General features: G+C 52.1%; 8 protein-coding genes across 8 annotated transcripts; 4 read left to right on the top strand and 4 right to left on the bottom strand.

Moving 5' to 3' along the window:
- The first annotated feature begins 147 nt into the window (after positions 1-147).
- On the top strand, positions 148-1,211 carry B0H65DRAFT_239410 (ubiquitin-related domain-containing protein). The gene is made up of 2 exons (XM_062822299.1): positions 148-773; positions 877-1,211. The coding sequence occupies exons 1-2, from the start codon at positions 375-377 to the stop codon at positions 937-939; spliced, it is 462 nt and encodes a 153-aa protein (XP_062680869.1). The 5' UTR covers positions 148-374; the 3' UTR covers positions 940-1,211.
- A 108-nt stretch (positions 1,212-1,319) lies between these two features.
- Positions 1,320-2,763, bottom strand: B0H65DRAFT_428551 (ketopantoate hydroxymethyltransferase-domain-containing protein; the record flags this gene model as incomplete). Its single annotated transcript, XM_062824772.1, has 2 exons — positions 1,320-1,985; positions 2,254-2,763. The coding sequence occupies 2 exons, from the start codon at positions 2,761-2,763 to the stop codon at positions 1,320-1,322; spliced, it is 1,176 nt and encodes a 391-aa protein (XP_062680870.1).
- Positions 2,764-5,031: 2,268 nt separating this feature from the next.
- On the top strand, positions 5,032-6,139 carry B0H65DRAFT_428051 (ubiquitin-conjugating enzyme/RWD-like protein; the record flags this gene model as incomplete). The annotated part of the gene is made up of 8 exons (XM_062824728.1): positions 5,032-5,064; positions 5,125-5,135; positions 5,197-5,237; positions 5,323-5,329; positions 5,370-5,407; positions 5,494-5,608; positions 5,752-5,933; positions 6,000-6,139. The coding sequence occupies 8 exons, from the start codon at positions 5,032-5,034 to the stop codon at positions 6,137-6,139; spliced, it is 567 nt and encodes a 188-aa protein (XP_062680871.1).
- A 797-nt stretch (positions 6,140-6,936) lies between these two features.
- On the bottom strand, positions 6,937-8,115 carry B0H65DRAFT_428527 (pectin lyase fold/virulence factor; the record flags this gene model as incomplete). Its single annotated transcript, XM_062824767.1, has 2 exons — positions 6,937-7,304; positions 7,482-8,115. 2 exons carry the CDS (start codon positions 8,113-8,115, stop codon positions 6,937-6,939), a joined length of 1,002 nt encoding a protein of 333 aa, XP_062680872.1.
- Positions 8,116-10,320: 2,205 nt separating this feature from the next.
- Positions 10,321-11,547, bottom strand: B0H65DRAFT_239573 (glycosyl hydrolase family 61-domain-containing protein). Its single transcript, XM_062822300.1, has one exon. It carries the CDS (start codon positions 11,421-11,423, stop codon positions 10,368-10,370), a length of 1,056 nt encoding a protein of 351 aa, XP_062680873.1. The 5' UTR covers positions 11,424-11,547; the 3' UTR covers positions 10,321-10,367.
- A 2,710-nt stretch (positions 11,548-14,257) lies between these two features.
- B0H65DRAFT_428345 (YT521-B-like domain-containing protein) lies at positions 14,258-16,692 on the top strand (the record flags this gene model as incomplete). Its single annotated transcript, XM_062824755.1, has 4 exons — positions 14,258-15,743; positions 15,923-15,984; positions 16,053-16,166; positions 16,228-16,692. The coding sequence occupies 4 exons, from the start codon at positions 14,258-14,260 to the stop codon at positions 16,690-16,692; spliced, it is 2,127 nt and encodes a 708-aa protein (XP_062680874.1).
- A 1,509-nt stretch (positions 16,693-18,201) lies between these two features.
- On the bottom strand, positions 18,202-20,321 carry B0H65DRAFT_559173 (cytochrome P450). Its single transcript, XM_062830123.1, has 2 exons — positions 18,672-20,321; positions 18,202-18,529 (listed from the first exon to the last, which is right to left on the bottom strand). The coding sequence occupies exons 1-2, from the start codon at positions 20,135-20,137 to the stop codon at positions 18,358-18,360; spliced, it is 1,638 nt and encodes a 545-aa protein (XP_062680875.1). The 5' UTR covers positions 20,138-20,321; the 3' UTR covers positions 18,202-18,357.
- A 307-nt stretch (positions 20,322-20,628) lies between these two features.
- On the top strand, positions 20,629-23,100 carry B0H65DRAFT_576918 (beta-lactamase-like protein; the record flags this gene model as incomplete). Its single annotated transcript, XM_062830674.1, has 6 exons — positions 20,629-20,674; positions 20,732-20,837; positions 20,887-21,424; positions 21,474-21,847; positions 21,899-22,248; positions 22,308-23,100. The coding sequence occupies 6 exons, from the start codon at positions 20,629-20,631 to the stop codon at positions 22,703-22,705; spliced, it is 1,812 nt and encodes a 603-aa protein (XP_062680876.1). The 3' UTR covers positions 22,706-23,100.
- Position 23,101: the final 1 nt, after the last annotated feature.

Here is a 23,101-nt window from a genome sequence, read left to right on the forward strand (position 1 = left end):
TTGGAAGCTTGATGCAACCATGTCTCCACTTTCTCCTTCCGCTCCAACGCTCCGGTCAATCACCAATCTACTGTCATCTCGTTGCCCAGCTGATCCTTGACATCCATCAACATCATCGTCAACATCATCAATCTCACTCGATAGACCGGCGCGCCTTGCAATTGAAGTTACCTGAAAACAGTCACTGAATCTCAGGGTGTTGCTCAAAGTTGCAAAAGGACGCCAAGAGTTACTCATCCGAACAACTAACTGGTCCAAGCGCTCAATCATCACCGGGAAAGCAAACACGAACAGGACGAAACCGTGTTACGGCTCATCACTTCACCTTCACATCAACCTCTATCCATCAATCATCTCAAATCCAGACTCCCAAAATGGCATCCCCACAACAACCCCCATTCGGATCCAACACCGCCTCCCCCTCAAACAACTCACCAACAGCCTCCCCCCTCCTCGAAGGCCGCGACTCGCCCAACCTGCCGCTAACCATGACCGCCTCCACGGTGCTGATGACCCTCCCGCGGGACGCGACCGCCGCCCTCGCCGAAGCGGGCACCTTTGACCAAGAGAAGGTGGTGATACGGTTCAAACCGGTCGGGTCGGCCCCCGCCCTCCGGAGGGAGCAGGTCAAAGTGGTCAGCACGCACAAGTTCGAGACAGTGGTGGCGTACCTGCGGAAGACGCTGAAGGTGCAGGAGACGGATAGCGTGTTTTTGTATGTGAATAGCGTGTTTGCGCCGGCGTTGGATGAGGTGGTGGGGAATCTGTGGAGGGTGAGTTACCTTGGTTCTTGGTGGTGATTCCTGGTGATGATGGTGTGGAGGAGGTGTCAAGTAGGAGTAAGTGTGAAATGTGTGCTAACGATGTGTGTTGCAGTGCTTTAAGGATTCTACGAACCAGTTGAATGTTTCGTATTCGATGACGCCGTCTTTTGGATAATCACCTCAGGTCCGAAAGGGGAGTCGATACCAGGAAACTTACAGAGTCGGATCATATCACTTATGGACAGCGCGCAGGCCATGTCGGGATCATGGCCAGCCGTCTCGAAGAGCCACCCAATAATGCCGAGACTACTTCAGCATCTTACTAGATCATGACACCAGGAATCGCCACATCATCAAGGTCACCAATGTCAGCAGCACCTCACACGAGGTTGAGGAGATCACGAGAAGCTCCAGCAGAAAAGATATCTATCAATTACTACATTACCAACACGAGGCAACGCTCTTACAGCAAACGACAAGACAGTTTTTATCCCAAAAATTCACAGCAAGGGGTATTATCCTCCTCTTTCCACGCCACCACAAACAGCCCCAGACTCACGCCTCCTTCTCACCCTCCCCTTCAGCCTCAGAAGCAGACGCATTCGCACCCATCAACCTCCTCACATCCCCCACAAACGCCTCCACCTCCTCCCTGGCCATCGGGTACGTATGCTCCTCGGCCGGATAACTTTTCCCCTTCACCTCATCCCGATAACTTTCAATAGCCCTCAACGCCTCCCCCCACACATCCCCATACTTCTTCACAAACTTGGGCAAAAACCTTCCCGGCGGGAAATTCCCCGTCATATCCGCCTGCACCAGCACCTGTCCACTGGTCCCGCTCCCGGCCCCAATTCCAATGGTCGGAACTTTCAGGAGGCCAGTGATGAAACTCGCCACCTCCTGCGGCACGGCCTCGACAACCATGGCGAAAGCACCGGCCTCCTGGACGGCGAGCGCATCCCTTAGTAACCGCTTGGCGGATTCTTTGGATTTCCCCTGGACGCGGAACCCGCCGAGGGCATTTTGGCGCTGCGGAGTGAGGCCGATGTGGGCGAGGACCGGGATGCCGGCGGTGGTGATGGCGCGGATGGTGGGCGCCATTTCGGCGCCGCCTTCGAGTTTGACGGCGGACATGCGGCCTTCTTTGATGAAGCGGATGGCGGTGGAGAGGGCTTGTTGGGGGGAGATTTCGTAGGAGCCCATGGGCATGTCGCCGACCTTTTTTTTTTTTAAGGGGGGATGTTAGTGTTTGTCTACTCTCATGTGGTGACTGGATGGGGGATGAGAGAGATGGGGGTAAGGATAGGGAAGGGGGTTGATCGGGAAAACAGAAAAGGGGTAATAAGTAGGGTAAGGTAGGGTAAACAGAAAAAGGGGTCACAAGTGTAAATAACCGGTCTTGAATGTTGAGTTGAGACCTCATATGAGACCATGAATGAGACCATGAGATCAGCACAGGAGGAATAGGATAAAACAAAAAACTCACAGTAAACGCCCTCGAACTAGCCCTCGCCACACTCCGACAATGCAGCAACATCTCCTCCACCAGCACCTCGCTCGTGTCCTCCATCCCCAGCGCCACCATGGCCAGGCTGTCGCCCACCAGGATCATGTCCATGCCCGCGTGCTCGGCCACGTGTGCCGAGGGGAAATCGTGCGCCGTGATCATGGTGATTTTCTCTCCGCGCTTGTACATGGACTGGAGCGTGTTGAGCGTGACCTTTTTGCGAGGGTTGGTGGGCGGGAGGCCCATGGGGGAGTGGGAGGATTGGCGGGTTTGGACATGTTGGTGTTGGTATACCCGTTGGGGTTGGAGTTGGAGTTGGGGTTGGTGAAGCTGTTGCAGTGGCGTGGTTTTGAGGAGGAGGGCTGCATTGCTATTGCTACTAATCCTGCTACTCCTGGATAAAAGGGACCACCGGGAGGAGGAGGAGGAGGAGGAGGAGGAGGTACTATAAGACCTCCGGAGTAGTGAAGTAGTTACTTGCTTGTGCATTGTGGTGGTAGTGGTGGTCTATAAGTGGTTGGTGGTGTATATAAAGTACCGGTCTAGAATATACGCAATCAAATGAAGAAAGGTATGAATGAAGAACTTTTCGATGTTGAAACGGTGCAACTTTTCCTGCCCCTTTTTTTTGGTTGAGGCAATGCAAAGAGTTGTTGAATGAGAAAGATGAGAGGATTAAAACTACATTCGTTGCGCCATTTTTTTCCTGCGCGCCGGCTCGCCCTTTTTATTTCTACTCCAGAGGCCATGATGGTTTTTGCTGCGTATAATTGAGTATATCACAAATTTCTTGGTGTTCGTTTCTGCTTTGGGTCAAGGGACTGGACCCGCCGGCTTGTTCGGGCGTTCGGAGAAAGCTCCACAATTACCCACTTTACCGGTGGTTTGGGGAGGGTTGATTGGGCGCATGCGGTCGTGTGCCTGAAGCCGAGGCATCGGCGACTGTCGACTGACACTGGCACTGCACTAACAATTTTAGGTTAGGGGAGTGACAATCGTAAGAACCTTGATGATTGATGCCCCTTGTTGAGGATTGAAAGCGGTTCGTCCGACGGACACCGAGAAACTGAACATTCTTTGAGCTGGCTGCGTTAACATTGACATTTGAGGCTCTATGTATAGCCTATACCTAGTTATCCTTGCGCCGTGCCAAGTGATGGGAGTGCTGTACATATGCAACCACTTTAAACCCGCCGACTTTGGCTTCAGATGACATGGTGGACTGCGGGGGAACTGTCAGCCGTCAGCCCTAGCACATGGCATTCCGGTACCGTGGTCCGAAGCCGTAAAGTTGGTTCCTGAATGACGATGGGGCTCGCTCGAGATTGATGTAGACTTGCATCTTGAAAATTCCAGGAGAATGTCCGACCCGTGTACCTGGTCGCCGGTTAATCGCCATCACCAAAAGCACACCAACCAAACTACCCGTTGGGGATTGGAGAGTAGAGTTGGGGAAACAGACAGGAACTGACCTCCATCCCTAACGGGTAACTTCCTTCTGTTAGTGCTTCCTTTTCCCCAGACTTCCCCACCATTCACGTTGGACTTTGACGCCGGATCGCCGGTCACCCTCATGGCCGCGAGGCCGATGGTGGGTGACGGTATCCGATCAGTTACCGAGTTGATCGACATGTCCCTTCATTAGCACCCACACACACTACTATGTATCGATAAGATCAGGGGAATCTCCGGATGTCACCTCGATGGCCCAATATGTCTTTATTCGTTATATGCTGTTGGCTATTTTGTTGGTCGTTGGTGGCCGGATTTGGGCTGGAGACAAAGCAGACAAAGTTGTACGGTTGGTGTGCTGGTCTGCCTTTTCCTTCAGCCTCTGCGGTTCCAAAATGCCCAGTCACTGCCTATTTGAGCTGTAAATGAGGTCCCCGGAACAAACACCGAAAGTGTGTCATTGACAGATCGCTCCACAACGACGAGGTTAACAGTGTTGATGATCGTAGTAAGGCGAGTTAGAAGTGTCTGGAGTTGAGACAGATCTGAGCAAGATAACCCAACCCAACTGTCCGACTGAACCTCATTTCATATTTGTGCAAATTACTATATCACCTCCGGAATACTCCCGTTACGCATAGGAGACAACATGCTGTTGGTCGGTTCGAGTTGCCTGGATGAGGTTGACTGGAGTTGACTCCTCATTCCTCAACTTCTGAAGCACAGGGACAGAGTGACCGCCAATGAATCCTTATCGCTCCCTTCAGCGCATGACTTTCCCCACTCCCAGCCGCTTATCATTCGCTCGCGGCCGGCAAATGCACCCCTGGTTGCTACCACCTGAGGAGATCAGCGGTATGGTAAGCCTGACGTCGTGGACGATCGTCGCTACTGCGGGCGGGAACGTGAGTGTGACTAGGTAGTCTAAACTGGCAGCTTCCACCGATTCATCCCACTTGCAACTTTCCTTCTGAATCCAATCCATCTCAAAAGAATTACCAGCTTCAGTTCCCATTCGAGTTCATATCATCCTCCGTTGAGATTATCAGCACTGTTATCAGCACCGCCCAAGCAGCATCCAGCCCACATCGGCCGCACCAGACCAGACGAGCCAGACTTGCATCTCGCCACCGCCCGACGACATCGCATCCAACTGCCTGCTTCTGCAGTGTTGACAGTTGTCATCAGCTTATACCATCGGATCATACAGAGCGCCGCAAACAGATTACCTGCGACAATTCGAGTCTAAATACCCTTCGTTCTTACAAGAAAGATAGAACAGAGCACGAGCTCTAGATAGACAACATGAGTTCCCCACGCCGCCGTATCGAGACAGATGTGAGTTATTAGGGAAATGCGGATTAGGGAAATGAATGCTAACATATACATGTATAACAGGTCATGAAGATGTACGATTTCTTGCAAGAACCCTTTCCCACGAGCGCACCGTTAACTCGATCGATATGACAGGCTCATGAGCGACTACGAGGTCACTTTGGTGAACGATAATAGTATGGACATACCCCTCCCCTAAGATCCTGCAGGATCTATGGTACACCCGCTTTCGGAGCACTAACATTTTGTTCACAGTGTAAGAGGCGATGTAAGAAGCGAACCGAAGAGTACACCTAACATTGTAATAGGCAGGAGTTCTATGTCAGGTTCAAAGGGCCTGCCGAAAGTTCGTCTTCCCAATCTCTTACTGTGCTCAAGTCGCAGATGCGGCTCGAGGTTCTTGCCGTCACTAACACCAAGCTCTCCCTACAGCACCCTTCGAAGGCGGCGTTTGGAAAGTCCGCGTCGAGCTACCCGATCAGTATCCGTACAAGTCCCCCAGCATTGGCTTCGTGAACCGAATCTTCCATCCCAACATTGATGAGCTGTAAGTGGGGACATCACACCATCCGAGGAAATAATCACGACAATTCGCTGGCCGGCTCTGGTTCGCGGGAACGGACAAGCAATGGCGTGAGAGGAGCTCATCGCCATAGAGAAAATGGGGCTAACCAATACACCGCATACCAGATCCGGATCGGTTTGCCTAGACGTCATCAACCAAACATGGTCGCCAATGTTCGACATGATCAACATTTTCGAAGTCTTCCTGCCTCAGCTTCTACGTTACCCCAACCCTACCGATCCTCTCAACGGAGAGGCTGCTGCGCTGTTGCTCAGAGAGCCTAAGAGCTACGAGAACAAGGTGAAGGGTATGTTCACACATGGGGAAATGCTTCGGACTCCAGAAAGGATGGAAATTGACATGTTTCTCCCAGAATACGTCCAGAAGTACGCGAGTAAAGACGCAGCAGACGAAGCGGATGCAGAAAGTGAAGACGACGGTGAACTATCATCCGTGGCGAGTTTCGACGAGGAAGACGACGAGGAGGCCGCCGGTAAGATGGACGACGTCTAGGATGGTAGTCCTCCAACGAATCCTGAAGGCTCTTCGAATCCTGAAGGCTCTTCGAATCCTGAAGGCTCTTCGAATCCTGAAGGCTCTTCAAATACCGAAGGCTCTGAGGCCGTCATTTCGTCACTTGGCATTTATCAGCGGCAGGAGTTGTTTTCATTCTACGAGGTATTCCAAGGGCCTCTGTTTTGAACCGGCGTTGAATACAGTATCTATGGGTTGGGTCGTTTTTGGTTTGCTTAGGTCACTCACTTTGTTTTAATGCCCTCTCCTTTTAGGACAGTTCATACACATCATTCCAGCGCAGTTCTCTATACCACTTCGTCGGAGTGCTCTGGCTTTTAGTGCATGACTTTCATCTGAAGAGGAATGAAAATGTTACTTCAGGCTAGTGATTCTTCCCTGCTTTTCCTGCTTACAGAGGCCCAGTGCGAACCAAGTTCCGAACCACCAATATAGGTGTCGGATTGAAAGGCACAGTTGAGTCACAACGGAGTTCTAGAAGCAAGTCGCAAGCGAGCTGTGGATGGCAGACAAGAAGTTGTCACAACAAGATCCATCGCAAGGTGATCCGGGGTTTACGCTCACTCTTCTGACAGTCCTTTGGATCTCCCTGTGGGAGTAAGTACACCATTTATTTGTTCACGTATTCACACTACTTCTCCGTAACATTATCGTCTCTGGTTTGATATTGTCAGTCCAATTTCACATCCTCTCATCAACCATCTCCCACTCACTCACTTCCTTCCTCCCCTTCCCTATCCCTCTCCTTCCCCACACCCATCAAGATTCCCCTCCGCTCACATATAGCTAGAATCATAATACCCCTGACTCGCGTAACCACTCCCCAGCACTGTCTCAATCTTGACCGCGGCACCCAACTTCTTACCAAACCACGCCCTGTTCCCGCTCGCTCCCGCACCGGTATTAGCATACTCCCCATACGAAACGTGGCTGGTCTTCTCGTCGCCCGTGTTCCAGATACTCCAGCCCGCAGGGTTGATCACGTTCGTCATGCTGGTCTTTTGGAACGTCACGCGGGCGTATTCGCGCCAGGGACGACCGAGGTAGTAGGCTCCCGAGGGCACAGAGTTGCCGGCGGCGGCGGCGATGGTGCAGCTGTTGAAGACGTAGTTGTTTGGATTACTCGATGAATCGCGGCCCGATGCTGAATTTGAATGAATGAAGAAGAACTGTCAGTTACTTACTTGACTGTACAAACCAAGCCCGTGTCGTGCGTGGGGTGGGGTGGAGGGACAGTGACAATGAATGACAGACGGAGACGGGGACGGGGACGGGGACCGGGGGGCGGGGGGAGAATGAATGAAAGGGGACATAGACATACCGGTTATGTACCCAACACTAGCAGCAACAACCCTAATATCACACTTCTCAAACCACGCCGGTGCTCGCTGCCCAAAGATGAAATCCGTTGCACCCTGGATCAGCGTCCGCGCATAGAGTTGCGCCCCCTCCTGCGCCAACAGCGTGTCCTGAAACCCCTTGAGCGAACACCCGTACACGCCCACGCCGTCTCCGGGGGACATCACACTCAGCGCCACGGCTTGGCTGCCCTTGCCGTGCGCATTTTCTATGTTCAGATTGTACAAGCGCGCATTCTTGCTCTTGACGCGGACCGTCGCCGTCTCGTCGTTGGATAACCCGTCCGCTTGCGATTTGCTGGCAATAATAGTGACGGTGTTGGAGGTATACGATAAAGTGGAGGTGGTGGAGCCGTAGATGGATAGCTGAGCGGTTCGCGCAGGGATGAGGACTTGTTCGTGGTAGGTGCCTGGGTAGATGAAGATGCATTGGGACCCGGGAGAGGTGGTGGAGAGGGCGTTGACGGCGGATTGGATGGTTGAGTATTGTCGGCCGGAGGGGCCGACGGTGAGGCAGGAGGGGGATGGGGGGGAGGTGCGGGAGGCGGCGAGGGCGGAGGAGGAAAATAGGGAGAGGAGGGGGAGGAGGAGTTTCATGGTTGGCGATGTGGGTGATGATGAGGGCACCTCTGTTGGGTGGTGAGAGGTGTCGAGGGTAAGGTAGTGGAGGAGGAAGAGAGGGTGGTTGGAATAAAGGGAGAGTTGGTTGGGTGAGGAAGGTGTTATACCTCGGAGCTTAGGTCTGTTCAGATGTTCGGCCTCGAAGCTGAAGAGGGCATCTTCGTCCTTCTCCGGTGGGTGGATCATTAACCTTTCTTCATCATACGGCCCGTTTTGGTACGACCGCTTCTCGATCCGGTCCGAAAAGGGCAACTTCAAGCCTTCATTCACCCCTTACCAGCATACGTACCTACCCTACACAGTTCCGGATTGGTGGAGCTGTAGAATACACCTCTCAACAACTCCGAAGTCCAATGCATTCAAGCCATAGCTGAAATCATATAGCTCGGAAAATGAGTAATATCGTTCGCTCCAAGACTTCAGAAACCCGGGGTGCATGTTCTCTGCCGAACGATCGATTTAGCTTTCCATCAAATACCATGAACCAGGAATTCATCTGCCTCTGCCCCTTTTTCGCTCGTTTCGTTTCGCGGAAGATGGTGACTACTCGAAGGAGATGCCAAAAAAAAAACCGAGTCTCCTACCCGATGTTGTCTTGGAAGCGGGGGATGAAGGTACGAATCCCATTTGCGGATAAATATCAATGCTTTGGGACGGGACGGGACTGGATGTAACTGCGGGGGGAGCCGCAACGGAAGAATAACTGAATATGGAAAGAAGCTCGTCGTGATGTTTTGAAACTGGCTTGGCGTTTATGGTACTGTAATTTCCAATTTTCCATTGACTTGACCCCTTTTCAATATCTGAGTGTTTCGTGTTTCAAGGCCCTGCTGGTTCGGTTGTTCGGTTGGTATACAAAAAGATCAATGCTGGTTTGTTTGTTAGCTCGATCGAGAAGGAGGACAAGGACAAGGGAAAAAAAGACAAGGGATTCCGGAACTCCCCCCATTGGTCCAAACCACCCCAAAAAGGCGGGTCATAAACAAACAACAATCCGTTACGACCAAAACTTGACTCCATTCACCGACAGCGGGCAATAGCCAACCTACTGGATGGATGCTATTCACGCCATAACAGCAATTCCGCCTAGCCTAGCCATCCTGAAACGTGGTAAAAGAGCCAGCCCTCTGCAAGTACCACCCACGCGAACAACAAACCGGGGCAGGGGTGAACTGTACTACAAATGTACGTTGGGATCATGTTGAAGATGATCAAGCGTGATGTCAATGCCATGCGATCGATGATCGTCAGATAATCGCAAGATGAACGAACGCAAGGAGTGGAATGAATGGATGAATAGATAATAAAACCGATGGGAGGATAGTATAGTTACTTACCTATGGTTCCCGGCGAAGTTAACAGACTATCCCAAGCTTTTGTATGCTTGAATTCTAAACGTTCTAGCACCAAGCCATGGTCAGCCACAAGATCTTTTCCGGATCCAAAAAAAAAAAAAAGGGACAAAAAGTTTGTCGAAGGTGGCCCGGAGCCAGGTTCGAACGAACCGCTTCTACTAAGGAGATAGCTAGCCAAACGCGCCACATGTGACGACTACGCTACCAACCCCACGGTGGTCTGGTGACAGTACTCACAAAGAAATATCCTCAAGTACCTACCTAACCAGGTAGAGATGTGGTAGATTCTACAGGTAGACAGGGACTGTTTGGAATGCTCACGACAACCAGGCGTCAAAGAACTTTTCGATTTCAATGCCTGGTATTGGACCAGGGGCGGCACTCCAAGAATCGAGAAGCGCCAGTGAGCGAGAATTTGCAGGGAAGAAACTAATGCTGTCTGGGTCGTACCTGCTGAATAGAAATCTGTTGGTTCTACGTAGTGTAATTTCAGTCAGTCAGTCAGGTGCGCTTTCCATGTTAGTTGTTCTTCCCATACATTGCAACTTTTGTTTTCCGAATTCCGGACAGTAGTAGCGGAAGAACACAATGAGTCAAAAGTATCAACATCATCACTCTCACAAACAAACAGCACCAAACTTGGCTTCAACAGAGCAATCAATTTTTCTTTCCTCCACCAAGCGGCAGATGAGGTATAAGTTAAATCTAACAAACAATACAGTAGAATCGAAAACATTTCTAAAAGTCTCTCTTCCTCTCGTACACATCGCCGGAGCTTAACAGCAGCTTCAATCCTCATAGCTTTCTTCCATCCAAACATCTTTCCATCTTTCCATCTTTCCATCTTTTACACTACATCCCAGCATCCACCGCTTAGTCGAGGAAAGCGACGTCGCGAGCATGACGGCGGGCGAGGGCAGCAGCACGACGAGCAGCACGACGCTTCTGGCAGCTGCCCTTAGCAGGCTTGGTAGCCTGGGGAGCAGCAGTGGTGACAGCCTTGGTGGCGGAGGGGACGAGAGTGGTGGTAGGGACCGCAGCGGCCTTGGTAGTAGTAACAGCAGGAGCAGCGGCCGCAGAGGTGGTAGCAGGAGCGCCAGTGGCAGCGGGAGCAGCAGCAAGACCGGTAAGGGCGGTAGCGGTAGCGGTGACAGCGGAGTGGGCCTGAGCGACGCTGACGGCGTCCTTGATGAGGGCGGGGCCGGGGATGGGGTAGCTGGTCATGGGCTGGTAGATGTTGAAGGAGATGCCCTTGTCGTTGGGGGTGTAGAGGGCGGTACCCTTGACACCCGCGGGCTTCTCGGTGCCGGAGCCAGTGACCTGGAGGTTGAAGCACTGGGGGTAGTTCTGGGCGCCGTTGGGCTGGCCGGCGGAGTGGAGGGCGATGATCTCGTGGCGGAGGACGTAGAAGCCGGGGGCGATGTTGGCCGGGATCTCGACGAGCCAGCTGTTGTTGTTCGCGATGAGCTGGTCGGAACCCCACTTGCCGGGGGCGGCGGAGCCGTCGATGAGGCCGACCTCGTCGATCTTGAAGAACTCGAGAGCGGTCTTGTCGACGGTCTCGCAGCCGGCGGTGCCGCAGTTGGCGAGGTAGTCGATCACGGGACCGTGGTGAGACTCGGGCCAGGTCTCCCACTGGATGGAGATCTTGTCACCGGCCTTGACGACGGCATGGCCCTTGGCGTTGGTAGCGTCTTTGTGGCAGATGATATCGGGCGAGGAGAAAGCATCAGGGGCAACGAAGCCGTTGTCCTGGTTGTTGGCCTTCCAGGCAGCGACAACAGGGGGGTTGGCCATGTAATTGAAGCTGGAGTCATAGCCCTGGTAAAGGTCGCCGTTGATGACAATGTTGCTAACGTGACCGTGGGCCGCAACGGAGGCCGCACCGGCGAGGACGGTAAGAAGAGACTTGGAAGTGAAGGTAGGCATCTTGGTTGATATGGTAGTAAGTTATTGGTGTTGACCGACTAGCGGGTTGAATGAGTGATGTGATGTCAAGGATTGTGATGTAAAGAATGATAGGCTTCACTGAAGCTGTTGTAAAGAAGGTAGAAGTTGGAAAAGAAGGTGAGTAGATGCCGAATGCTCAAGTTGAAGCTGATGATTTTCCAAAACTCTGCAACATGGCGACGACCATATCCTTATATATCTTTACTTGTTCGTAGTCTTCCAGAATGTTCATGGATGCATGCCCATGTTGGCTGTCAAAGCATCGGTCAACGAACACGACGTTTCAGCGAAATGAGCGGAGTCTGATAACGGACCATATTCCCAAAGTTGATTCCAAGGTGACGATGTAAGCGGGTAGGTACCCCCGCGGGTAGACTGGCCATGGATAGGGAAACAAAACAGATGGACGGCGGTGGAAGGTAATGTGGTATGCTGGCGGATCTCCAACCTCGGATACAACTCAAGGAGCATCAACTGCGTAGCAGTGGAGGGATCATTGCGGCTCCTCAAACCAAATGAGCGATACGAGCGCCATGATGGGACACCACAAACACACAGCGTCAAGCCCGAAGACACCGAGAGAAAGTGGTTCGTCCCAAGTGAAGATGGAACTTGCCGTGGCGCCGCAATGCCCGAGAACTGGCCGTGGGGTCAAGCTTCGATCCAAGTTTCGGCATCGCAAGCTATCCAAGCTAACCCACAAAGCCAAGCGCTGTGTTCTTGAAGAACTCCTCACCATCACAGGCATGAAACACATTTGGGCTGAGCAGCAGTGAGGTCTGTGTGGAGACTCAGGGGCAGAGCAGGGGGTGATTTGGGGGTAAACAAGGGTAGGCGAAGGGGTTCGCGTGGAGTCCTGCAGGGGCATCTTGAGCCTCCAACGTTCGAGAATCGAGCCAACGCTTGCTACCCTAGCGCCCGCCAGCGGCCATGTTACCGAGCCCATCTCGTCTCCAGCTGAGCCAGTCAAGAGGCTTCGATATCCCAGGTTTGTCGGAGTCGCGGGAGGTTGAACCGAAGTGTGGCGCCATTCAAAGATGGTTGTTTTTTCACGTGCGAAGAAGAGAAACGCCAAGAAGTCCAAAGGTGGTGAAATGGGTCAGGCCAGGATATGCCCCTGGCGTCAAGAGTCGAGAATCTTCGGAGCTGCTTATTCCGCTTACAACTCTGGGCAAAGCGGTCCGTACCGAATATTCGACAGATGGGCCATGGTAGCGCCGGGCCCCTCTTGATAGAATTTTTGCATGAATGTCATTTTCACTTGAATGACACCCTCGGCATGGGCGCTTGTAAAGGGGTAGATAGCCTGCTCTGGATTAGAGACTGACTGACGGGAACATGATGATGGGGTGTTGGACATGCGCGCGCTTGCGATAGCCTGAGTTGCATAATGTTTTTCTCTGTGTGTGTGTGGTCGAGACAAGTGTTGCCGTTGGAGACAGAGAGCCTCGGATGCTCGCTACCAGACTTGCAAACTGCGCATTGTCATCAATGCCATGGCGGACCACAAAGCAACGGCGGGAAGAGGGTTGGGTTGGGAGATCATAATGCCAACAGTTATGTGCATCACGGCTGGTTGGTGACCACAGGTACCGAGTGCTTGAGGTGTGATGGTTCATCATGTCCATCCCAGAAGTATAAAAATGATTTCATCCCAGAAGTATAATTCCTGGGAATTTCGGGATGGGACACGTCCAACGACTTCAAGAGTCAGCTGGTTAGTCAATATGTTGGAAGCATCCGTCTTCTGCGGTGACTTTTTACATTGAAGGCTGGATAGGGTGAAAGTTGGAAACTTCCATGGCTCATGGAAAACGAGCGAGTTGAAAGCTATTGGAAAAGCGAAGGCGACAACCGAGTTGGGGAATATCAATGGAGAAAAAAAGGTCAGTAGAAAAATGGCATGCGTTTGAAGGTTGAGGCAAATGATGGGCTGAGGCGGAATAGTCTGGCCATCAGCAAGACGGGATGGAATTGTGAGATGTTGACGAGGACGGGAAGTCAAAGTTGGGAGTTTGTGGTTGTTGGTCATTGCAGTGATGACAGCTGAAAGAGGAACGGGGACAGCTAGCGCCTAGCACAGCGCTGTCCGATAAGGAGCGATAAGGACTCGAGCGACCTGGACAGGCACAAATAGCGGGGGTGGGGCGCACCCCGCCTAAACGGTGCGGCCCCACTGTTAGTGTATTGCTCCACTCCAAACATCAAAAGTTCAACTTTCAAGTCGAACATTTTCACAACAGTTTCACAATCGGGAAGGTCCAGTCGAATCGACGGTGTTTGGCTCCTTCCGTTATTGCTCCCAGCACATCAAACAACACTTGCCGGGCCAGACTCGCGTCATACTTTAGCGTCGACCCTGAGAGCTAGCACATTATTCTGCTCGTCCTCTGGCGTTGATGAGTGTTTCGTGACCTGGTCACTGAGAGAAAGAAACAACAACGACCGAATACGGTTCTCAGGCACAATATCGACGTCACGGTTTCCTTGTCGCGCCTTCCGAGCTTGCCAGCTTGGCCGCCCTTTAAAGACACAAAAGCGTCCCTTGGAAGTCACGCTCCGTCGAACCAAACAAAAACAATTACGGACATCAACCGGTTGACCCGGGCCGTCAACAAAAGCCCGCATTCATACCCAAAAATCGCTTGCTTTCTCACCTTGCCTAAATAAAAGCAACAAGACAGCAAGACAGCAAGACATCAATATCAATCAACAAATAGCCGGCATTCCTACCTTGAGGAATTACTAACGCGTCGCCAGTACTACTGGCCCATCACTCTGACGTCACCATGTCAAGTCCCGTTCTACCAAACATGAACAAGCTGGCCCTCGACGCTAAAACACGCGAGCTTAAGCAGCGACTCCAATCTATGCAAAAGGACCGCTCTGCTCGCCCTGCGACCGCCACCAGCGAGAATCTTACGGCTGCCAGCAGACCCCTAACCCCCATGGTCGCGTCAACACCAAAGCCCCAGCAAGTTGAGATCCCGAAACCTCAGTTTGTTCCTCATACTGTTCCTGAGGTTCCTACCGAGACGTCCATCTCGGCCGATGAGAGTGATATTGCCGCTCTGATCCGCTCTTTTTCTGATCACGTCGATCCCATGCCAGGGATTGTTCCTACACCGGCTTCCTCTACCAAACCGCAGAATCAAAGCTCTGTCGCGAATCAGGCCACTCCTGCACCGGCGTCGAATCATTCCTCTATGCCTCCTCCTGGACTCGCAAAGGCCGTAATCACAGCGCCCTCTACTCCGGTCGAGGAGGGTGAGATTCCGAGCGACACTGAAGAGCCAGTTAAAGCAAAGGTCTACGAACGATTTCAAGAGCGGTCGAAGCACCAAGTCTCTCAGGGAACTGACAAGACCCCGCGATCCGGACCTAATACTACCTCTAACAAGAAACAGTTCCCTCAAAAAGGCCCCGGTAAGCCTCAAACAGGCACCGACAAGGCCCTACGTACAAATAACAGGCCTGAATCCCAAAATGCTCAGGCCAGGAATGGGCCTACCGCTACCTCATTGACTCCCGAAAAGGCCCTCGAGCGAGCCCTGGAGCTCAACCCGGACCTACGGGAATGGCTGGTGCTAACTGATTACCATAACGTTGAAATACGTACCAAAAAGATCGAACGATATCGTAAGCTGAAAGCTCTGGCCGCAGAGAAGGAAAGAATAGAAGCTGAGCATGCTGCTCAAAGGGCCAGGCTAGAGGCCGAGCACCGCAAGTTGCTGGAGGAAGAGGGATTGGACTTTGGCCTCGTCGCCACGCCGGTAGTCGACACTGCCCCGGCAACCACTAACAAACCAACTGAAGCTCCTAAGGCTGTAGTGCCCAAAAGGGAACGCGAGAGGTCCGTGGACATGGCCGATTATCCTCCGGAGAAGAAGCATCGGCCCGAAGAAAATGGACCCCGGCCGATGGACATCGACAACGAGTATGACGACCGTTACCGTGAACGTGGTCGGCCCGAGTATCCTACCAAGCGTGCCCCATCATGGTCTCCGCGTCGTTATCGCGCACCGTCACCTCGTCGCGACCACCGTCTAAGCCGTCCCGCCTCTCGAGACCGCGAATATCAACCCTCTCGGTTTTCTCCTCGGCCTCGGTCCCGCGATCGTTCCGATTTCAACAAGTACGACGGACGCCTTCTCCATAAATATGACAACCGGAGTTATCGTGGTGACGATAAAGGCTTCTTTGACGATCACCGTGGAGACAAAGCTCCTCGAGCCCAGTCACCCCGGCGACCTAGGGATTTGGAGCATGTTGAGCACTTCAATACGGGCGAAAAGGGCGGTCAGTTTTCCTTGCGGTCGTCCTTTCACCATTTCATGCACAGAGTTCAAACACCCCCGCTAAGGGACCCAGCCCCGTTGATCAATGGCGATACCCTCTTTCCTTATGTTATCACAATCCCGGTGGAAAATCCGTGCATATGCCTTGGATGACCACTATATTAATGTTCCGTGATGCAGATACCCGCTTTTTTGTTCTCAAGTCGTTTAACAACGAGAACTTGGACAAGGCCATGGAAGACGTAAGTTTTGCACCCCCTCTGCCCTGGATCTCGCATTAGTGTTTCCGTGGTTTACGCATTATTCACAGGGAATCTGGGTCACCCAAACGTCCAACGAAGAAAAGTTCACCAAGGCCTACGAGACGTGCAGAAACGTCATCTTTTTTTTCTCCGTAAACAAGAGCAAGGCTTTCCAGGGTTATGTAAGTTACGTGCCGCCTATAATGATCTCAAAGCTTTGCCTAACACGTCGGTACCTCTCAGGCATTGATGACCAGTCTACCTTCGGCCGACATCACCAAAGCATCCTGGATGAAGAACATTCACTGGCAGACCTCCCCTCCCTTCCGTCTCAAATGGCTCAGCAAAGTTGCCGTCCCCTTTTCCCGCATCGGATACCTCAAGAACCCGCTCAACGAGAACCTCTCTGTCCTAATCGCCAAGGACGGTCAGGAAGTCGAGGAGGATTGTGGCCGCGCCTTGCTGAGAGAGATGGAATCGTATGCCGAGTGGGAATCGAACAAAACAACATTACCCTCCGGAAGTCGTCACCACAATCAACAACAGCAACAACACGCACGCCGGGAAAGCGATTCAGCGTCGGGCCTTAATACCGCCTCGTGGTGGAACAACAAGAAGAAGCCGCACCATAACAACAACAATCACTGGAACCACCACCACCACAACAAGCGCGTGGAGGATTACCACGATAGGTCGTCTGCGCGTTAGATTGGCCAGACCCTTCCTGATCATCTTGAGTCCGAGCCTTCTCCAGTGTCAACGGGCCCTCCAGCTCCAAGCTCTCCGGTCGTCTCTAGACAGAATCAGGTTGACTTACAAAGCCAGACAATAAACATCATCAGAAACCATACCAAAAAGGGGGAACGAAAGAAGGAAGACGGAGAAGGGAAAAAGAGAAAAAGAAGAAAGGAAAAAGAAGAAGGGAAGGAAAAAGAAGAAGGGAAGGAAAGGGGGAAGAATGGAGGAAGAAAAAAAAGCAAAATCAAATACTCGACTGGAGGAACAAGAACAAGGCAGATTAACAAGAGTCTGATGGGTGCTAAGGGCGTGCTCGTGTATCATTCTGGAGATGGGTTCGGGAATAGAAGGCTGCATGGTGGTGTCACGAGGACGTACGGGCTCCCTGAAATCTTGGGCCAGGTGGGGGGATTGACACCCTGAGCAAGTAGTACTGTTTGGTTGGCGAATGGGGCAGTACCCCAGTAGGTCGGTCCCTTGTCACTGGCTACCAGTCCTCGGGCCATTGGGTTTCGTGAGCATGATGGGTGTGGAATGTTTGTACGTTTAGTTAGATTATAAATGGAGGAAAGCATGCAAGTCGAAGATAGATAGGATGAGAGAACAGCGCAGCACAGCACAGTAGAATATAGCACGTTACAGCACAGCACAGCACAGAACAAAAAAAAAGCGAAAGAGAAGAGGAGAATTCAGAAGAGAAGAGAAAAGAAGGAAAAGAAGAGAAGAGAAAAGAAGGAAAAGAAGGAAAAGGAGTGAGCAATACCACAAAAAGACCGGATTCTGAGCGACTAGGTAACAGGAGAGAAGAAAAATGACAAGGCGGTTGAATGGATGGATGCAGTGATATCCGGAAGTGTGTTTGTCCTCTTCAAGGTCTCCTCAGCGTCTTCTCAGCGTCTTTTCAGGGCGTACGGTGGTGGGCAAGAGGGAAATACATTCAAGTTCCTCGCTTGTTATTAGTGAGATGGCCCGGATGTTTCCTTGTCCACACTCCACGGCACCAACGGGATCATGATGCGATGCCATGCGATGCCATGCCATGCCATCGAGACAACCAACGTCCACGTCAAATGTCAAATGTCAATATATCCTCATCGCGGCTTGCAGTCTATATAATAGTTAATTACAAACCTTAACATATATAGGTTTGCTGGAGTGCACCTACATGCATGATCGATGCCTGCCTGCCTCGACAAGCTAGGTCTTTCTTTCCACGGCGTCCCTGCTGATGGATGTATGGCCTGGTTGCGGTTGGTGCCTGAGGATGGGACGGAATCTCGCGCGGTCTCTCAAGTTGGCAAATAATGGCTGGCCAAATAATGGCAGGAAATGGATAGACAGGGCAGCATGAAAAGGCCAACGAAGTGGTGATCATGGACATTATGCGTGTTTTTTTTTTTTGTCGTGTATACTGAATTGAATGTCTATACGCAATACGGTGTCACTTTATGTCCCTTCGTGTCACTTCATGTCCCTTCGTGTCACTTCATGTCCCTTCATGTCCCTTCATGTCCCTTCATATCGCCCGAGATCCAAATATCCAAGTATCCAAGAGAGAACCAACAATCAGACATCCAAAAAAAAAAAAAAACAGAGTAAGACTTTTACATCAATCAAAACGGCAGGACCATCACATCAATCCTTCCTCCGCCGCCGCCTAACCTCAATCTTGACGTCCAGCGCCGGGATGATGGTATGCGCCACCCACGTCGGCGGCGGCCTGTTGGCGATGGGCTTGATGTCGTAGTTTTGGAGGATGTGGGCTAGCATCATTTTGACTTCGTGGGCTACGAAGAAACGGCCGGGGCTGTAACACAACTTCAGTTAGCGACGCACTTGCACATACACACAAAACACAAAGAAGAGAGAAGGGGGGTAGGGCAGATAAAGGTTGAAGTGGAAGGTGATAAAAGGTGTAAAAAAAAAAAAAAAAGGAGGAAAATACTAACCACGCACGCCTCCCATGACTAAAAGGCAAATGCTCACTACTAGTAGCCACCAACCCCAACCTCTTGATCCTCAACGCCTCCTCTGTATCCCCCTTCTCTTCCTCCGAGCGAGCCTCATACTCCTCCCTCACCCTCGAGAACCTCAACGCGTCGTACGTCTGCGGATTCTCGTAAATCTCCGGGTCATGCTGCACGCTCATGTTCGCCATCAGGATCGCTCCATAGGGGGCGTGCCACCCCTCAAACGGGTTGGTGATCCCTTCCTTTGCTACCACCTTGCGGTGAGTCAAGCCCGTGCTGAAGGTCGACAGACGCATGCTTTCGCGGATGGCCGAGTCGGTGCGGTATAACCGGGCAAGGCCGTTTTTGGTCCAGATGCCATTGGGTTCAGACTGCAAAACGGTGCTGGTTTCCTCGCGCAAGACGGACAGGTAGTTCTTGGCTGGATCGGAGGCGAGCAAGTCGAGAAATAAAGCGTGCAGGGTGATGACGGTGGTGTGGATGGCGGCGAACTCGATGGGCAGGAGACGCATGGCAATCATGTAGGGCGTCTGTTCGTGCGGGAGGTTGTCGGCTTTGGCTTGGCGGATGAGCCAGGTGATGAGGGATTCTTCTGGTGGTGTTTGCGATTCGCCGGATTCGAAGCGCTCAAAGTCCCGGAGGCGCTGCTCGATGACGGGCTTGAGGAGGCGGTAGCCTTGGTGGAAGTGGTACCAGTTGGGCAGGGTGACGAGACGGCCGACGAGCGGGTGCAGGACCGTCGGGAAGAGCGTCAGGATGAGACAGTTGCGGAAGACGTCGTCGGCGAATCCGACTTGGCTCGAGAGGAAGGCTTGGTTGTGACAGAGAGGCAGGCCGACGGCTAGGCGGTTCATGATACGGGGGACGATGGCCAGAAGAGCTTCCCAGAGGTTGAGGGTGTTCCAGTTCTCGGTGTCGGTGCCAAAGGCAATGTCGATGGAGTCGGCTACTTCTTGTTGGATGTCGGGGAGGAGACCGACGAGGTTGCGGGCCAGGTGCTTGTGCATCACCTTGGTAGGGAAGTGGTCGTCGACATTGAAGAAGTTGTAGGCGCCGAAGAGGACATCTTTGTGGGCTTCTTGGGTGTTAAGGACCGTCTCGGGCTGTTCGAGCATCCAGGCTATCTGTTCTCGAGGAACGATGATCTCGTCGGGCTGGCTGGGCGAAGCGGGAGTGACGAAGGAGCGGCCGTGTTTGCCATACTTGTTGTAGCCTTCTTGGACCCAGTTGTGGTAGTTGGAGAGGTTCATCCAGTTGCGGATGGTGGCGCGAATTCCTCCACTGTAGCCAACTCGAGGTAGCGATTTGGGATACGTTGGCTTCTTGGTCGAATCGATGGCAAAACTTGCGATGGTGAAGAGGATGACAAGCGCCGTGATGCGACCCGGAGTCAAGCTGGCCAGCAGCGACTCGAGGAGGTGCGAGCTCAGACTGGTGGTCGCCATTGTGTCTATCGTGCTTGGATTGTCATTTGGAAGAAGATGTTTTGGTCGTGCCCAAGAGGTTCGGTTGTCGTTGGCGCCATGTTTGCTTATTCTTGGTTCGCGATGAAACAGGGACAAGAAGTTGACGAGGATCGAGGTCGACGCGGATTGGTGTTTCTTGTCAAAGCGTACAAGGCACGTCACTTCAGGGGCTTGGTCCACTATAAACACTTACCCCAGCCCGGCCCGTAGTGGGGGTTGGCTTTTAGACAGCCGAACCGGTGGGGTTCCCGTCAGTTCCACTTTCTTTGTTTTCTTCAGCCCTATGACGAGCCTCGCGCCTCATCCCTTCTTCAACTTCTTTCGGCCTCGTGGAAAGGTAGCCTTGCTGATGTGGAAGGCGCCTTCCGTCTGATCGCCATGCATCACCATTCCAATATCGCGACAGGGCCAAATGTCTCGATGTGACACCACCAGCACGTCAACAAGAAAGACAATGCGAGTAGTTCGACATGTCGACCTTTAACGGCTTGTTGGCCGAGTTCCCCGACATTAGAGGTTAGCATATCACCCCCAGTTCCTCCGTGGTTAACTCGATGGCTGACCATGGTATAGTCGACTTCTTCCGAAACCACCCAAACCGCAGGCCTCCCCTGGCTTGTTTCTTGAGCCATGTCCATACTGATCACCTCGCTGGTCTCGACACTTTGCGCTCACCATTGTTAGTTGGAAACCCTGCCCTCTTAACGGCTATTTCTAACTGTACCTAGCGTATATTGCTCTGCCGCCACCAGGGAGATACTGCTCCGCCTAGAGACCGTCTCTCGCCGTATCAACTATGCCCAAGGCATCCTGGAAGCTCGACAGCTGTCCTACAAGCACCTCAAGAACTTGTTGAAACCACTCCCACTTGACACCCCAGTCGAACTCGAACTCGAACCAGGGAATCACATCCAAGCCACCCTGCTAGATGCCAACCATTGTCCTGGCGCTGTCATGTTCTTGTTCGAGGGTCAAGGAAAAGCAGCCCTTTACACTGGGGATATCCGGAGCGAACCATGGCATGTCAACGCTATTGCAAGATCACCGTCTATGGTTCAGTATGCATACGGGTTGAAGACCCTCGATACCATATACCTGGATACATCCTTCATCGAAGACATTGACTTTCCCACAAAGGCTCAGGGCATCAGCGAGTTGCTGGACAAGGTCTCCAAGTATCCTCCCAATACCATCTTCCACTTTCAGGCCTGGACATATGGGTACGAAGATGTGTGGGTTGCCCTGTCCAAAGCACTGGGGTCAAGTGTAAGAACCACCCTTGTACTATACATCGGTTGTCAGCTAACATTGATAGGTCCACGTTGACGAATACAAGATGGGCATTTATCAGTCCCTCCTCGCCAAGGATCCAGCCAACAAGCGTGACTTTGGTGTTCTGCATCACGTGTCTCCTGAGGCTCCGGCACTTGTGGGATTTATGCGCGGTAATTCGTACCACCCGGGCTGCCTGACATTGGATGAAAACGTCCGCCTCCATAGCTGTGAGAAGGGCAACTATTGCAAAACAGTTCGGGAAAACCCGGTAGTCCAGATACATCCCGTCCTTACCCACCTCAATAACGGTGAAGACCTTCCGGAACTTGGCATTGGCGGAGGCGGTGACGATCTTGAGCACGACGAGGAGCAAGACCACTTGTCTCAGGTACAGATACAAATGGCCACCAAGTTGTAAGACTTCCCGCAAGTATCCGTCGGTTATTTCTTTACTAACTCAGACAGCATCCGATGGCTTGAAAAGTCAGCTGAAAAAGTCGAACTTCTACCTCTCGAATCTTTCGCCAGCGGCTCCAAGATTGAAATAGGCATGGAACTGCTCACATCCGGCGCAGATAACAAGACTGCACTGCTGAATTTCCTGCAAGATCTGATTAACAAGTCGAAATCTCAGATAGCTCTGGACAGGTCCCTTCTGGCCGCGAACAGCAGAGCCGAAGGAACACTGCCTAGCATCATCACCTTTCCTTATTCGCGCCACTCGTCGTATGCCGAACTTTGTCATTTGGTTGATGCTTTCAAACCAAAAGACGTATGGCCCAACACTGTTAATCCGCGCGAGTGGCTTGAACAAGGTATGGCAATCCCTATCCCCAATGGTCATCACCAGTTACTGATGCTCGGATTTTGTCAGGTATTACCATTGAACACTTGTTTGGAAAGCATTGTTCTGGCATTTCATTTCGACACGATCAGTTGATGGAAGAGATATTTGGAACGAGAGAACAACCTATCCAAATCAGTGACGACAGCCAATCCACAGCTAGCCATCGTGCAAGCTCGTTCCATGAATCTTCATCGCCGGCCCCACAGATCGTCGACAACTGGGATGGCACAACCATTGCCCCCAATCTGAACTTGGAGAGCAGCTTCTCTCAGATTTCGGTTCAGTCTGAGGCTTCCTTTGACATGCGCACTCATGCCTTCCACCTGATGCTTGACAACGCCATGAACAACGCCGGCCACGAACTCGGTCTTATATCCACAAGGGACCACCACACCAACATGGAAGTTGAACTAGGCGAAACATGATTGGAGCGCATATTCTCAAACCTTCAACGGCACTCTCTTTTGGATGTCTCGGCTCCGGGACCCCCTTTTCTAGCGTTGTAGTGTAGCCACGAACACCGGTACTTGGCCGCGCCCAGCATGGAGAATCTTGTTTCCAGCAATCGAATTCGAATGATTTACCCCAGAAAATCTGGAGATCGACCTTGGACTGCAACACTCTCCGATCAATCTGTGGCATGACGGGCATGATTTAGCCATTTACAACCTGTTTCGGCCCTTCCCTCCTTTGCCAAAATGTCACCTTACTACCCCCGTTACCCCAACTTTTGATGTTTCAGGGCCATGTGGAGTTCGTGGAGACACACTCTACGTCAATATCGGGAGGTGGCTTTCACATGGGGACGGTGTAGCGTATAG

The sequence above is a fragment of the Neurospora tetraspora genome (genome assembly GCF_033439725.1).
Source record: "Neurospora tetraspora strain CBS 560.94 chromosome Unknown B0H65scaffold_5, whole genome shotgun sequence".
Lineage (NCBI taxonomy): Eukaryota > Fungi > Ascomycota > Sordariomycetes > Sordariales > Sordariaceae > Neurospora > Neurospora tetraspora.